General features: G+C 58.3%; 6 protein-coding genes across 6 annotated transcripts; 1 reads left to right on the plus strand and 5 right to left on the minus strand.

The window, feature by feature from the left end:
* Positions 1 to 1006: 1006 nt before the first annotated feature.
* TRAVEDRAFT_26690 (uncharacterized protein) lies at positions 1007 to 2435 on the minus strand. Its single transcript, XM_008035395.1, has 2 exons — positions 2171 to 2435; positions 1007 to 2060 (listed from the first exon to the last, which is right to left on the minus strand). Exon 2 carries the CDS (start codon positions 2013 to 2015, stop codon positions 1080 to 1082), a length of 936 nt encoding a protein of 311 aa, XP_008033586.1. The 5' UTR covers positions 2016 to 2060; positions 2171 to 2435; the 3' UTR covers positions 1007 to 1079.
* A 177-nt stretch (positions 2436 to 2612) lies between these two features.
* On the minus strand, positions 2613 to 4738 carry TRAVEDRAFT_69420 (uncharacterized protein; the record flags this gene model as incomplete). The annotated part of the gene is made up of 4 exons (XM_008036373.1): positions 2613 to 3852; positions 3908 to 3990; positions 4055 to 4278; positions 4335 to 4738. 4 exons carry the CDS (start codon positions 4736 to 4738, stop codon positions 2803 to 2805), a joined length of 1761 nt encoding a protein of 586 aa, XP_008034564.1. The 3' UTR covers positions 2613 to 2802.
* A 312-nt stretch (positions 4739 to 5050) lies between these two features.
* TRAVEDRAFT_161693 (TPR-like protein) lies at positions 5051 to 7656 on the minus strand (the record flags this gene model as incomplete). Its single annotated transcript, XM_008036374.1, has 12 exons — positions 5051 to 5301; positions 5405 to 5565; positions 5658 to 5714; positions 5766 to 5874; positions 5953 to 6117; positions 6178 to 6357; positions 6430 to 6628; positions 6679 to 6811; positions 6870 to 6963; positions 7019 to 7061; positions 7116 to 7503; positions 7556 to 7656. The coding sequence occupies 12 exons, from the start codon at positions 7654 to 7656 to the stop codon at positions 5051 to 5053; spliced, it is 1881 nt and encodes a 626-aa protein (XP_008034565.1).
* Positions 7657 to 8132: 476 nt separating this feature from the next.
* TRAVEDRAFT_115087 (oligosaccharide biosynthesis protein Alg14 like protein) lies at positions 8133 to 9027 on the plus strand (the record flags this gene model as incomplete). Its single annotated transcript, XM_008036375.1, has 5 exons — positions 8133 to 8253; positions 8308 to 8468; positions 8549 to 8758; positions 8808 to 8908; positions 8958 to 9027. Coding segments are annotated over 5 exons (663 nt in total), but the record flags the coding sequence as incomplete, so codon positions are not given.
* A 151-nt stretch (positions 9028 to 9178) lies between these two features.
* On the minus strand, positions 9179 to 10088 carry TRAVEDRAFT_17774 (splicing factor U2AF subunit; the record flags this gene model as incomplete). Its single annotated transcript, XM_008035301.1, has 5 exons — positions 9179 to 9483; positions 9535 to 9643; positions 9702 to 9911; positions 9967 to 10020; positions 10074 to 10088. The coding sequence occupies 5 exons, from the start codon at positions 10086 to 10088 to the stop codon at positions 9179 to 9181; spliced, it is 693 nt and encodes a 230-aa protein (XP_008033492.1).
* A 2753-nt stretch (positions 10089 to 12841) lies between these two features.
* TRAVEDRAFT_43702 (uncharacterized protein) lies at positions 12842 to 14388 on the minus strand (the record flags this gene model as incomplete). The annotated part of the gene is made up of 7 exons (XM_008035706.1): positions 12842 to 13115; positions 13181 to 13821; positions 13878 to 13947; positions 13999 to 14042; positions 14095 to 14139; positions 14202 to 14260; positions 14310 to 14388. 7 exons carry the CDS (start codon positions 14386 to 14388, stop codon positions 12842 to 12844), a joined length of 1212 nt encoding a protein of 403 aa, XP_008033897.1.
* Positions 14389 to 14531: the final 143 nt, after the last annotated feature.

Consider the following 14531-nt stretch of genomic DNA (forward strand, 5'->3'; position numbering starts at 1 on the left):
TCGGAGAGAGACGAAGGAGATGGGCTTGCGATTTCATGGGAGGTGCACTGGCTGCTATTTGTCCCTGTTAGGATCAGAAGCTCTTGACAAACACAACCATATAGGCTCGTCGAGTCCCCATCCGTTTCGGGCATGAACGGGTTGAGGCACGATGGGGATTGGCTCGTTTAAAACGGGTCAACCGACGAAAAAATGACTACGCCGGTGGGATTTCTTCAAAGCGCGTGGAGCAGCGCCCGGACTAGGTAGTACTGGCTTGCGAGTCTATGGAACAACCACATACTTACTTATAGACGACTGTTTCCAGCTCTTTCCTCATCGAGGATTTGACCCGATTGGGTTTGCCTATGCATGTGGAAGAAAGTGTCTGGAATATCATCAATATTTCACACCGCAGATATCAAGCCAGATATGTTTGCGCTGGATTCGCTCCTAAACTGACTTTTCTGGGCGATGTTTAGCCAAATCGTCTTCACACAAGTGAGGCCGATCGATCACAGAATCGGCATTGGCGATCAATATGTGCCAGCGCCTCTTGACCCCCGCCTCCTCGTCCCCTTTCGGATCTCGCTGCCCCCCTCGCCCTCGCTAGCACGCTGTGTAAACCCTGTAACTAGACTGAATTCCACGGTAAATGCATGTGGTGCCCAGTGCACTGTACTGGCGATCGCGCCCCCTGCGCCCGCCCAGGCGATGTCGATTGACAGCAGGCAAACCGGTCTCCAAGAACGCCGCGACATGACATGAAGCTGTCTAGAAGGCAGGAAGCTCGTCAGCAAGGTATAAGGTCGCAGCGCGGCCACTCCGACTCACACAGTTCCCAATTGCCTCCCAGTCCGAGAACAGCCCCGCCCCCCGCTCCCCGCACACAATCATGTCTGAGTCCTCGCCGCACAAAGCGCCTGCCACGTCCATCCCGCATGTTCCTCCTCCCCATGCTGTAGAAAGCTGGGGAGCGCCTGGCCATGTGCCACAAGGTCCCCGCTTTATCAGGTCGCCAGTTTGACTGGTTGTTCCTATGGATACAGAATGTGAAGAGACATGGTATGATACAGGTGGTTCAAAGCACAATTCCCGCATCACTTCGCAGCAGCAAGCCTCGTCCGCACAGCGTCCTCCGCGTCCTCCCACACGCCCCGCCCACCCCGCACCGACTCCTCCCACTGGCGCGCGGCCGACGAGGGCGCAAGCTCAGCAACGATGCGCAGCGCCGGGCCCCCCGCGGCCTCCGCCGTGCGGTTCAGCGCCTTGACCGTCTCCGCCGCGAACGCCGCGTCCTTCTTCGCCCCAACGACCTGGATGAGCACGAGCTGCAGCGCCGGCAGGCACACGTCCTCGCTCCCGTGCGCCGGCGGCGGGAGCAGGCGCGTCAGGTGCGGGATGATCGCCGTCGGGGGCGTCGACCCCGACGGCCGGTACACAATGGCGAGGTGCGAGAGCGCCGGGAGCGCCTTCAAACGGTCCCAGCCTGCCTCTTGGTGTGGGGTGTTCGCGAACGCGAAGGGCGACTCGGGGCGGCTGCTGTCGAACGACGCGAGGTGGATACGGAGGTGCGTGACGGTGGGCCCAACGAGCCCCGCGTCCCACCCGTCGCGGCACGCTGCGCCGAGGAGGTGCTGCTCGCGCGGCCGCCGGAGGGCCTGCACGGCGTCCGTGCCCTGCGTCTGCAGGTACGACGGGAGCGAGAACCCGCACGCGAGGCTCTGCACGCCTGCGCACGCGGCGAGGACGCGGTCAATGCTCTGCACGGGCCCGAGGGTGAATATGCCGAGGTTGCGCACGCGCGTGCGCACGAACTCGGATGGCTTGTTTGCTATTGCGGCGATGAACGAACGCAGGGAGCGCGCGGTGGAGAGCACGACGGTGTCGTAGAGGATGGGGTCCGTCCACTGCTTGACGGCGGACGAGACGAGGGTGAGGCTGCGGGCGGTGGCGCGGTCGGAGTGGGCGGCGTGCTCGAGGATGTCGCGGACGAGCTCGACGGGAAGGTTTGAGAAGACGAAAGGAGCAGTCATGGTGCGCGATTAGGGCAGAGCTGCCAGGCCAGGTATGTTGAGTAGCTGGGTATATGCGCGATAGGCGTTAACTGCAGGGTATCTTGGGTGCAGACGAACGTGCTGCGACGATCTGCGCGACGACGAAGGAGTTGAGGTGAAAGAGAAACACGTACCGCAGCTGGGGCATATAAGTACTGGCCGGCGTGCTGGCTTTGCGTGGTGGCAACCGGCGGTGGAGTCGCCCGCGCGATTTGGGGTGCTCGGCAAGACAGAGGAAGCGTCCGCTCATCAGCACGGCCGATACGGAGTGAACCTTGTTCAAGTGCGCCCGCTGCACTCCATATCCGGTCGGAGGCGGCATTTACGGCGAGCGACGACTCCCTCGGACGACGTCAAGCACATCCTGGACGACGACGAGGGCTTCAGAGACGACATCGAGAGACAGAAAGCCGCCGTCGAGGTCGCGATCGCTGGTGAGCAGGACGTGGTCGATGACGTAGCCGCCTGATCGCTGAGCGCCACCACGAAAGATCTGCTCAAGATTCGACACGCTCCGCCCAAAAGGGAAGTTGTCCACGAACACATCGCGCGCGAAATCACTGCCCTCATTTTTCTGCCAGCGCATGTGGGACCGCGTTCCATTCTTACAAGCTTTGCCTTTGCGGCGGCGCTGCCGTTCTACTGGTACTGCTACACGAATAACGATACACACACGAGTCGCGAGTCGCGATATCCCTCCGCGCGCGCCCCCTGATCGTCCATCCATATCCCGCCCGCCTTCGACTTCTCTCTTCAGTACAATGGGTCATGTCTGGGGAGTGCCCGCAGAAGCAGAAGAGGAGGGCGATGTCGAAGCAGAGGATGCGGGCCCGGATGCTGCCGCAGAAGGCGGCGAAACAGCGTTCGGCGTCGTTGACTGGACGGCGGCGGGAGGCACAGACGAAGGAATTCCGCTCGCGCAGGACGCGGCGTTACTCGCGGAGGCGGTACTTCCCGCAGCGGCGGCGGAAGTCGCGGTGCCTGCCGGTGCCGCCGTCCCGCCACCTCCGTTTGCGTAAGACGCGGGTTGGCTCGGGGTAGCAGAGATCCCACTCGCGGCCGTCGAGCCGTCCACGTTCACGCCTCTTGACGTAAGAGCGTTGAGGATTAACGCAAGGCCGCTCATCTGCGCAGACTGCAGGAGCGACAGGTTGATCTCCAAGTTCAGCGTGCTCCCGTTTGTGGACTTGATCACCGCGGGAGGCTGCGGGCCTGCCGACGGCACAGACGCAGCAGCAATAGGGACGATCCCCAGGGCGCTCAATGCGTTCAGGGAGGTGACGGGAAGCTGGACGGGAACTGCCGTGTTGCTCGCGGAGGCCGGGTGTGCTTGCGCCTGCTGCACCTGTGCCGAGGCGGCGGATGTTTGTGTCATTGTCGTCGCGCTGGCCGGAGGCGAGTAGGCAGGGGTCGTGGGGGTGGAAGTGGCAGCACCGTATGAGGCGGCACTCCCGTAGTGCGTCGCGCCATATGCGTGCGGGTTGTAGGTGTACTGCGTGGTGGGATACTGCGAGTACGAGTAGGAGTATGGCCGGTACGGCGGCATGAAAGTGGCGGTGGTAGGCGTCTGGGATGGCGTGGACGTGGCAGAGGGATTGTAGTAGTTGGCCGTACGAACACTCATCGTCGGGCGCGAGGCGGCAGCAGCCGGTGTGGGCACCGGCGGAGGTGGGGCAGTAAGCCGTTTCTCTCGTTCGAGTTTGTCCAGTTCCTGGCGCGCCGAGCGTAGCTCCTGCTGCAGGGCCGTCGTGTCCGCACGCTCGACCTCCAATACGGCTTGTGCCAGAACGTAGCCTTGATCGGCAGGTGAAGCTCGCTGCGAAGCTGACATTTAGACTATGTCATCTCCGAGGAAACGCAGAATTACGTACCTTGCCCTCCTCAATCCTCGCTTTTCGGAAACGCTTCTCAAGAGCCCGCCGCCTCTTCCAGCAGTCCAATGCAAATTTGGTGTCTGGATGGGGAGAGGTGGGGGGTATAAGCTACCGGGGAGGTTATAAGGGAATAGAGCATCATACCTGCGATCTCTGCGCGAAGCAAATCTTCTTCGGTCGCCTTGCGCTTTCCCTTGCGTGAGGGGTGTATGCTCCCAGACTGCAGGACCGCGTCCAAATCTTCCCTAGGATGCTGAAAAACATGATACGGAAGCAGCCTGGTTACCACATCCACTTGGTCGGCGAACGGAGTGTCCGTGTCTGGCGCAAGGGCAGCACGCTGGTCTTCAGCCAATCTCGACGCAATCCTACACAAAACGTGTCAGCGAGCGAAAACACAACATAAGATCCCTTGTAAGCTCACCTTAAAGCGGTCTGCACCATCGCAGTCTCCTCCTCAATCGTCCTGCCTTGTTTTCGACTCCATGTAGTCACCCGGGCGCGCACCGCATCCAGGTCCGGGCTGATGCTCGCCTTCACGTCCTGCGGCCGCCTCCTCTCTTCATTCCTCTCTCCATTGCCGTTCCGATCGTCTGCACGCTGCGTATGCCCGTTCACCTGCCGGTCCAGGCTCTCCCCCCGTCCCTCCGTCTCCGCGATCGACTGGGCCCGGGCGATGGGCGTGGGTGGGGCGGTGGCGGAGGTGACCGCGCTCGGGGGCGTAGACTCGACATCGACGACACGCCTGAGCTTCGTAGAGATCGCTGGGGGCTGCTGGGGGCGCACGGAGAAGGAGGAGTACGAGCTTGGGCCTGCGAGACTGGACATCTCAGCGACTTTGTTTATTTTGTTACGTTGACGCCGTCACAGTCGCCTTCGCCGCGCGTGACTGCGTGATATAGGCGCGCGTGATGCATGCCACGTTATTGTGACTCCCGTCCGCTTTAGGGCCGGTTTCTCCGTGCAGGGTCCTGCAGGGTCGCAGCAGGACTTGGCCGGCGTTCCCAAACGTCCCGACGTACGGCGGTGAACGTGCAGAACATAGACATGGCACCGTAATACAGCGCAGTGGTGACCGGAGGCTTTTATTCACGTACAACAACAGTCCAAAAATACAGTTCACCTAACGCCATTGAGTCGCTAAGCAGCAGAAGGACCCTCGGACGCCGCCCGTCCCTGGGCATTGGCAGCACTTTGTTGCTGCTGCTGACGCATGGCGGCGACGGGAAGGTGCCGCCTGAGAAGCTCATTGGCCTGGGTGACTTCCTCCGCATTGCTGACCGCGACCCATTCGAGGTACTGCCTGGCCAGGGCAAGGTCTCCGCCGCCGTGCAGGATGTGGTAGCGCGCGACGTACACCGCCGACTTGGACCACTCCTGGATCGGCTTCTCTGTGTGAGATGCACGTCGTAAGCGACGCCCTGGAACACAGCGACACGCGAAAAGCACGCAAGGCGTGCGTGCGCGAGCAAGGAGGCCGGGAGGAAGACTCACGGGCAGACCGGCAGACTTCGACGATACGGCGATGATAAGCTGCGGCTTCCGCGTATTCGTCGAGGTCGTAGTGCAGCTTCGCGAGCTTCAGATGGATGGTCGTCTCCTGCGGGTCTGCACCGATGAGGGCGCGCCGCAGGCACTCGGCGGCCTCTCGTAGCCTGCAGTGACAGAGGGACCGAAGGGACGCCGTCAGCACAGCAGCGGACATAATGCGCGCGCAACGGCGGGACAAAGTAGGGATGGCACGTACCGCCCCATTTCTTCGTAGCACATTCCCTGTGCTTGCCAAATGCGAACGTCATAGGGTCTGATGCGCACTGTCAGAGGGCCTGCCAAACGACCGGCCGAACGCACTCACCGCAGCGCCGTGGCATGCTGGTAGTAGTATAGAGCGTACTGGTGCATGCCTAGAAGCTCGTACGCCTGAGCGAGACCGTACCATGCACGGTAGTCTTTCCTGTTGACGTCTACATTAGGAACGCCACGACGGCCATTAAGTCAGTGTTGGGCAGACAGCACGGGGGTTCAAAGAAGGCCCTACGTACCCACAGCCTTCCGATACGCTTCTATGGCGGCATGAGAATTCTTCATTTCCACGTACTCGTGACCCATTAAAGTCCAGGCCGCTAAGTAGGTCCGGTCGAGCTGAGTCGCCCGTCGGAAATATTTTACCGCCTTGTCGTGGTCCGCGCGCAGAGAATAGTAGTTGCCTGGGACAGCAACGGCAGCGGTTAGACTCGCAGGTACCCGGAAGCTAGAATGGCACACACCGATGATACAGCATATCTCCGGACGGTCCTTATCGATTGCGAGGTAGTCATGGGCCAGCTTGGACAAGGCGTTGGAGTTCTCCGAGACGTAGAGGATGTTCGATAGAATATCGATGTCCTCCACCCTGCAAGAGTCAATTGCAAGGATCTTCCGGAACTGTGCCTCCGCAGAGGTGAAGTCTATGGTGAAACAAAGAAGGGGCTGAGCGGTTAATATTACTCCACGGCGTTCCATCAGTCGGAGGCTCGTACCATGCAGGTAATAGAGGACGTTGCCTCGGAGCGCCATGATCCACATGCTCCGCGGGAAGTATTCGTCGCTTAGCAAACGGTCACACAAGCCGAGTTCATTGTCTGACGGGCTGTTCAGACTGTTCAGGGTCTTGACCTGGAACATCATCACAAGGGGATGATTTGAAGGGAGCGGGAGCAGCGGGAGAATCGAAGAGAGCTGTTAGAGCGTGTCAGCGTCGTGAGCCTAGATGAGAACAATTGATTCACTTCATCCCCATCCGATAAGCAGTCGCCCAAAGCTGCCCATGTGGACCAGTTCCATGGGTATTGCGCTATGGACAATACAGCACTCTCCATAGCTGACGTTCGCCGAGACATGCGGCAGAGAAAGAGAGATTTGCTGTTGAATTGTTAAGCACGTTCGGTATAGAGTTGTAATGAATCAACGGCATGCTCACAGAAACAAGAGCCATGGGTCCGTCGCATCCGTCACAAGTTCGAGAAGATCGTGCAAGGCGGTGTTCACGGGCTCAGCTGGCTGCTCACGGGTATCTTCCGAGAAAGCGAGATTAATTACGTGGGGGAGGGGGATTCCAGCACAGCTTACTTTCTAGCTTGTACCATTCCCGTAACGCGTTCTTCTCGCTCTCCTACATCGCAGAATTCGTTCAACGAACAGGATATTTGATTGAAGAGACAATTACCAAGAACTGACTGTAGACACGGAGAAAGGTCGCTTTCGCGCTTCGACAAGGCCTTAGCCAATGGATAACTCTTAGATACTCTTTGGAGTCCATGAAAGTTTTGGCCATGGCAATGTGATCGGCATCCTCCGCCTCCCATTCCGCTTCTCGTTGCCGGACGTCGGGGGTTTGACCCTGCAGCATTGAAGCGTAAGGTTGATGGGCAACCGATACGAAGGCGTTGGTAGGTTCTGTAGCAAGTGGAGCTGGTGTTTGCGCAGCGAATGAGATAGAGGGCCGAGGCGATCTCGAGCGGGCGGGTGTGGATGTATGAAAGGTTGTCTGAGCCACAGGGGCGGTTTCAGGACGCCGTACAGATGGTGGCAAGGAGCAGAGTAGCTCAGCAGCCCTGTTTTACGCGTCAAATCAAGCTTAAGTTGCATATGAAGCGTCCAACTTACCATTTGGATGCGTACGACAAGCCTCTCTCGGAGCAATCGCGCACCGCGTTCCGCAATGCAGCCACCACTTCTCCGTCGACCTTGAACGGTATTTCTGCCATCACGTTGAGCAAGGTTTATTATGCACACGCCGTAAGAGTAGATCCTGAGCTGTGAGAGAGGCACCGGAGCCACTGGGTATATGCAGTCGATGTGGAGAGGAGAAAGAACGTCGGGCGCGTCCGACGCGCCGCCACCGCCGGCTAGCGCGACGCGTTCCCAAAATGGCAGGTAGTGAGTTCCAGGTCACGGTACCTGTCACGGCGTGCAACACCGCGTTGGTGATGCCAGCTTGGCAACTTCTTCGCAACATGTCGCGGGGACGTGGCCGAGCCTCCCTGCTCATTCACCTCCCGTTTGCTCCCGTATAATTCACTCGGTCTCCCTGAGAGCTGTCTAACGCATCTGTGAAGGCGTAACCGGCCGCTCGCGTCTATTCCATGGTCAGGCAGCTCCACTGCCTCCGACTTTACGTGTCCCCCGTTAACTCATAATTATTCAGGGTTTTGTTGTTTACCTTTGCCTCGGCATTGGCTTGGTCGCGATCTTGTTCCTAGCACGGCTCTACACCCTTCTCACAGTGACAAGGGCTGCCAAGCGTGGCGGGCGCCGTCGCCCCGCAGACAGCACCTGCAGCCTCGCCGTCTTCCTCGGCTCAGGTATGCCTATCTACACGCTCGCCGTCGGCGTTACTGAAGGGACAATCCCCCCAGGAGGACATACGAGCGAGGCGCTATGCCTTCTATCGGCGCTGGATTTCTCCCGCTATTTCCCGCGCACTTACTTTATCAGCGAGGGGGATTCGCTCAGCATGCGAAAGGCCCTCGAACTGGAAGCACTTAAAGCCGCCGACGCGCAGGGGAGCCCCCGATCCGTTCGTATCTCTTTACCCGAACTTCCTTTCCCTGGGCTGTGCACCAACGCTTGACCGTATATCAGAATCCACGGACGGAGACGCCTTATACATTCGTGGTGATTCCGAGGGCTCGGCATGTGCACCAGTCGCTCCTCACCACCCCAGCCACCGCGGCGGTCTCCCTCGCTGCCGCCGTATGGCACCTCACGATAGCCCCTTCGGTCCATGGCACACCGATCTCCGAGGTACTCCTACTGAACGGGCCCGGGACCTGCTTCGTCCTATGTATCGCGGCGTATCTGAACCGTGTATGTGCTTCTGTTCGTAGCCGTCGGGATTAACCATTCATTCGCCTAGATTTGCGCACTGAGCTCCCCGACGCTGATCTACGTCGAATCCTTCGCTCGGGTTCGGCGACTCTCCCTGTCCGGAAAGCTGTTGAGACGGCTTGTAGATAGGTTAGTCAAGGTGCTTATTCTCCGTGGACATGATTGCTCATTCCAGTAGATTTATCGTGCAATGGCCAGACCTTGCGCGAGATGACAAAGGTGCCGAATATCGAGGTTGGCTGGTATAGCAGTTAAAGCGAGCATGCACGCCTCCGGGGCCCAGTCGTTCGGGCGACATGATGATCAACCATAGCAATAGTACAATATATACAGACACAGGGAAAACACGCGCAAGATACACGAAAGCGAAGCAGACATGGCTGAGCAGCAGCGTGAACCTCACTTCCGAGTCCACCTGTCCTCCCCGTCGTTGCGGCCGCCACGCTTGGCGGGACTTGCGCTCCTGGCCCGAGCCCCTTCTCTTTTGGTGGGTTCCCAACCACCGCCACCAGTAGTCTGTGTAGGGTTGAGGCGCCGTTCTAGACGCTGGCCGTGGCGAAGGGAGCGAGCGAGGTCCGGGGTCGGGAGCCGCAGATGCATGAAGTTGCAGAAACCTCCGCGATTACACTCCCCGTTCTCATTTTGGCGACAGCAAGCCTCCCGGAAGTCGGTTACAGGGGACAACTCCGCGTACAGAGGACGGCCTTGACGCGTCATAAGCGTGAATTCTACACGTCGACTGGTTCCAGACTCACCTGCATACCAGCGGTCATTCAGGTTGTCCACCGCTGCCTGTGCCTCCGTCTCCCACTCGTACCGCGCGTACACGTTACCGATGAGGTGGTCGCCAACGTTGTCGCAGACCTACCAAGTTGAACGTTTCAGCACATTCTCCACAGCGAACGAATCAGCAGCTACTCACGTGAAGCTCCAGGAGATGCCCAAACTTCGCCAGCTCGCAGTACAGATCTTCGTACACCGCGTCAAATCCCTCCTGCAGCTCCTTCTCGGTCTTCGTGCACACTGGGTCGTGCGCAGGGTTGTGGTAGACGTTGGGAAGGAGGATGGTCTGCGAGAACGCGGGCTTGATGTGCTTCCTAGAGCAGCGATCGCCGTGACGACATGCGCCAATCTGGAGGAGGAAAGGTTATGTGTTGGGCAGGTCGAGAGAAACACAAGGTACGCACTTTGTAGTAGAACGAGCAGTTCACCCGATCTTGCTCTGTACCGAAGATATTTGCCTAGCCCAGGTCAGCGTCCTCGTTCAAACAGCACCGGAAAATACGCAACATACCAAATGCGAAGCCATAGTGAGCGAGGGCGTACAGGCTGGAGATGAATGAGTGCGTCGCGGATGCGACTGCCCGGTAATATAGGTGGCTGAAGCTGACTAAGCACGTGGCGACTTCAAAGTTTGCCTTTTCGAGATCTTTCGGGAGCGGTCCGGAGCGGTCCGCCTGTCCGGGCGCTAATTCTAGGGACAGCGTCGACTGGACTGATCGGCCAACGCTTCACTCTCGCCATGATCAGCTCCCTTTCGTCCCATTCGTACCATCTCTAGCTTGTCGGACAAGGTGAAAAGATGTGCCCAAAAGTAGGCCGTACCCTTCCATCGCATTTGCGTCATTTCAATGACATTTCAACCGCTGTGTGCAAAGGTATGAGACCGTCGAACCCAGGCTCTCGGAGGTTCATGGCTACGGTGTCAATTTATGTTGCTTATCTTGAGATAGAACTTGTCCAGGTCAGCCTCGAAGTCAGCAAGTTTCCCTCCCGCTATCATATTGTTAGAGGACAGGCGATCTTTTCTAGCGCGCCCGATGAAAGCATTGTACTACAAACTGGGAAAGGCCGCTCGCCTGCTGCCCTGCGGCCGTATAGCCCCCGAGTGACGCAAGAAGAACTCCCTCACCATCGCCCCTCAGAAGCACTTCTGGTGTGCAGGCTCTATTTCTCCTGGGACCAATGTTTTGAGTATGTATGTCCTCCTTAGGGATATCTGTACTTACTTTTTAGACGAAGTGCCATCATGGTACTCGGTCTTCTCTTCTTGCCAAGGTCTTCAAATCATCTCAGGACAGGAACACTGGCTCCCTACACCCAGGTATTACTGCTGTTCGGGCCGAAGCTACAGTGCGTGTATCCAATTATCCTGTACCCTTTTCCCCCAGGCGCCGCAGCTCTTTTACTGATGCAAGGCAGGTTGTCCCCACAGCAGCAGCGAGCGGTCCGCGTCGGGTGCAATTCTGCGCGCTTCTGCACGTGGAGCGTGTCAGCAACAAGTCAAACGATTTCCCGACGTCCGTCGGAGTCCATAGCGGCCAAGCGTGTACGGCACGATACGCCTGGATGGTGCGTTGCTCTCACGGCGGGCATCCGACCGTATTTCAGGATGCGAAATTCGTGTCATAGCCGAGTAAGTCAGTTACCTAAGTCGAGTATATAGCACGGTTATCCCTCGAAAGAAAAGCTAACATATCGCAAGGATATCCCACTCCCATGACGAGTGAATCGGCGCTTGGCGCGCAAAGCAGTGTCCAAAGACCTTTAGCGCCCCACGGTTAAGTTATTTGACGGCGTACAGCATGCGATAGGAGTGTGTTATCCTTGTGATATGTTAGCTCTCCATGGGTGGGATAACCTTGCTATACACTCAAGAAAGGTAACTATCTTACTCGGCTATGACATTGATTTCACACCCTGAAATACGGTCGGATGCCTGCCGTGTCTGCAGCCGCGAAGGTATCCGCTGGAGCTTGGCGCAGCTCCCAATAATCTTGGCACCTGCTTGGCATGTGAACCGGACCATAGACGTCTTTTCCCCATCCCGCGCTGAAGTTACCTTGTTCGATAGACTCACGCGTCTCCCCTTCCCTTGGTTTCTCCGTCCATCCGGTGTCACTCCTGACATGGGCTTGTCAATGACGAGCCCCGGGGGCCTTGTCTACGCCATAGGTCGTCCTTCCCTTGGATCATTCGGTAGGGTGCGCTTTTTCTACGCAGTTTACCCAGGCTGCATCCTCTTCGCACGCAGTCAATCCATTCGCGCGTGCTCCTCTCTGGGTAAAAGGTGCGATCGCCGTGAAAGCTCTCACATTATCTGATAAGATAAGATTGCAGCACACAGGACGTGGCTTGCGCTGCGAAAAATGTGGCTGCGACACGCGCAGTTCATGTAAAATTCATGATTCAGGTCCATGATCTCATCTGGCTAGTTTATGGGCAACATCCACTCCACCGGGTTTGCAGTATGATCCTACGGCTTTTCACCGGCGTCCGGGTTTTGTGACTGAATAACTCACTCATGCGCATGTTATTCGGCAACCTCCGTCACATTCCGCGGCCAGCCTGAGTACACATGATGGTTTATTGGGCTTAGCATGGGGCCGCCTAGTGCTGTGCCTTCCTGCGTTGAGCAGATGGAATCATGGGTAGCATCAGATGTCTGTTTCTGCCCTTGATTGCCGCTTCGCTGTCTTTCCGTCGTGAACATCGGATTTTCACATACCGCGCTCGCTGTCTTTGGATGCTCACCAGTCATTTTGAGCCCAGAACAGCGCGATTGGGCCATCGGCGGGCCAAGGGCATCCCGCTAGAGACGACGGCGCACCCGCGCTGATACCGTACGAACGTTCTTTGCGGACCGCATGGGTTTCTATTTTCCCCACCACCCTCGGAGGTTCGTACGTTGCGGTCCCGCTGCGATTCACGTCCCCGTCGCCCGCCAGGACTAATGGAGCAAGGCGGACGACAAAAATACCAACTCGACGAAGGCGCATTCGGTAACTAGAGGCCGCTCCGCACGCTTAGGGTATAGTTTGTGGGCGCGGCCGTGCCCTATAAACAACAATATTGAGGGGCCTGCTGATCGAGGGCGAGATTGCGATTTGATGGAATCTCGAGTTCACGGATCTCGCGCGACCAAAATAGGTCCGCGGCTGCACGCTACAGTGCCGCATGGTAAACAACACACAGGTTAGAGGGCTAGTCCGCGCAATACAGCTATAAATATGTACAGGGTATCGAACTCTATCCAGCGGCGACCGTCCGAAGAACTTCATGTCAGAGCCCAGCCCCTTGCGACCACTCAGAAGGCTGCCGGAGCGGCTCCCACGACATGAACGAGTCGTCCCAGGGCGGGCTGGGGTAGGACTTGAAGTCCCATGCACGTGGAGACTGGAGCGGGCCAGGGGCGAGCGCCACCGCAGCGCCGTTCTGGGAATGTCTTTCGCCCGTGTAGGGTGCTCGTCCGAAGGCCCCGGGAACGGGTAGTGGCGGAGTTCGGGGCTGGGAAGCGATAGGCTCTGGGGGTGAGACGATGTTGCCCAATGCAGTCCTGCAGGGCGCGACAGAGAGGTTATCAGCCGCCGAGAATCGCTCCCAAAACCCTAGGCGACTTACGTCGTGAACCTGTCAAGGTCCGAGATCCTCCTATGAACTTTGCAGTCAGACTGCGCGCTATGTTTGGTATATCGCGACAGTATCTCGACCGCGCGCCGCAATCGCAGTGATAGCTCGAGGACGGTGCTGTAGCTTGTGTGGTCGTTGAGGCAACCGCAGTGATCATCATGGCCATGGCCGCTCGGACACGGTTCGGGAGCGCTGAGGAGAGACTCCAGCATGTCGTTCAAGTAGCCATCGGCGACGCCACCTTGGGCAGATGCAGGGGAGGATGACAGAAGAGAAGACAGGTCGTACTCCGCGGCGAGCATGGAGCTGAGCGCATCCCCGCCATGGCAGGAGTAAGGGTCGGTAGGCGAATGGGCCGCTGGGGAAGGCGTGTTGAGTGGGGACGGCGGTCCAAACGCAGAAGGACCGGCGGAAGGGCCAGATGGTGCCTCGAGCGTCGCGGAGGGAGAGATGGGGGTTCGCTCTCGTGTTGTTGGGGACCTCGGCGGTATAGCGAAGTAGCCCGGGGAATGCCCTCCTGCTGAAGGTGGAGTCGCCGCTCCGGATTCGTCCGCTAATAGACTGGCTGGAGAAGGGCAGTTGGCCGGCGCACTTCCAGGCTGGGCCCATCGAGGATGCGGCTTGTTCTTCAGCTGCGAGGATCGATGAATCAGCTACTGCGCGAGTACCGTAAGCAACGTGGACGCACCTCACGGATAATGCTCTCCAGCTCGGCAACTCGCTTTTGCAGTCGGGCCGCCTCGTCCTGCGCGTTTGCACTATCATACGGTTGTCAGCGACGGTCGCACCGAGCAATACAATCCGCTTACCGATGCGAAGAAGGATTATCAACTTCGTAGACGCAAAGGCCCGTCTGCGGTACACGCGTTAGAAGTCGCGTGACGTGAAAGTCACGAGTTCCTCACCAGCCCCAGCTGTGTGCATCGACCGCAAGGACGTTGACGGTCGCACTGGCGAACGAGACGGGGTCAGCACATGCTGTCGGGCTCGACGAGGAAGGCGTGCTGCCCACCATGCGCTTGGAAGTATGGCAGTTTAAGCATGATTGGGTGGGACGGTTGCGCCGCTTCCCTGCTTCGGGGTCAATATGTATGAGAGTGTGGGGGTGGGCGACGCTCACGTCGATGGTCGTCCTCGGACGTGCGCTTCGGAGAGGCAGCAGAAGCTCTCTTCTTTGCAGTAGCGGAATCGGTAGACATGATTCTGGGGGCACAAACCAATCGGGCGAATCGCACTGGGATGACTTTATGTACGCGCCTCAATCAGAGGGCTTGGCACTAGACCCGGCGGAGGGGCTACGCATAATGCTCTGAAAGGCAGGTGGTGACTGGGAAGCATGCCT

This window comes from Trametes versicolor (genome assembly GCF_000271585.1).
Source record: "Trametes versicolor FP-101664 SS1 unplaced genomic scaffold TRAVEscaffold_2, whole genome shotgun sequence".
NCBI lineage: Eukaryota > Fungi > Basidiomycota > Agaricomycetes > Polyporales > Polyporaceae > Trametes > Trametes versicolor.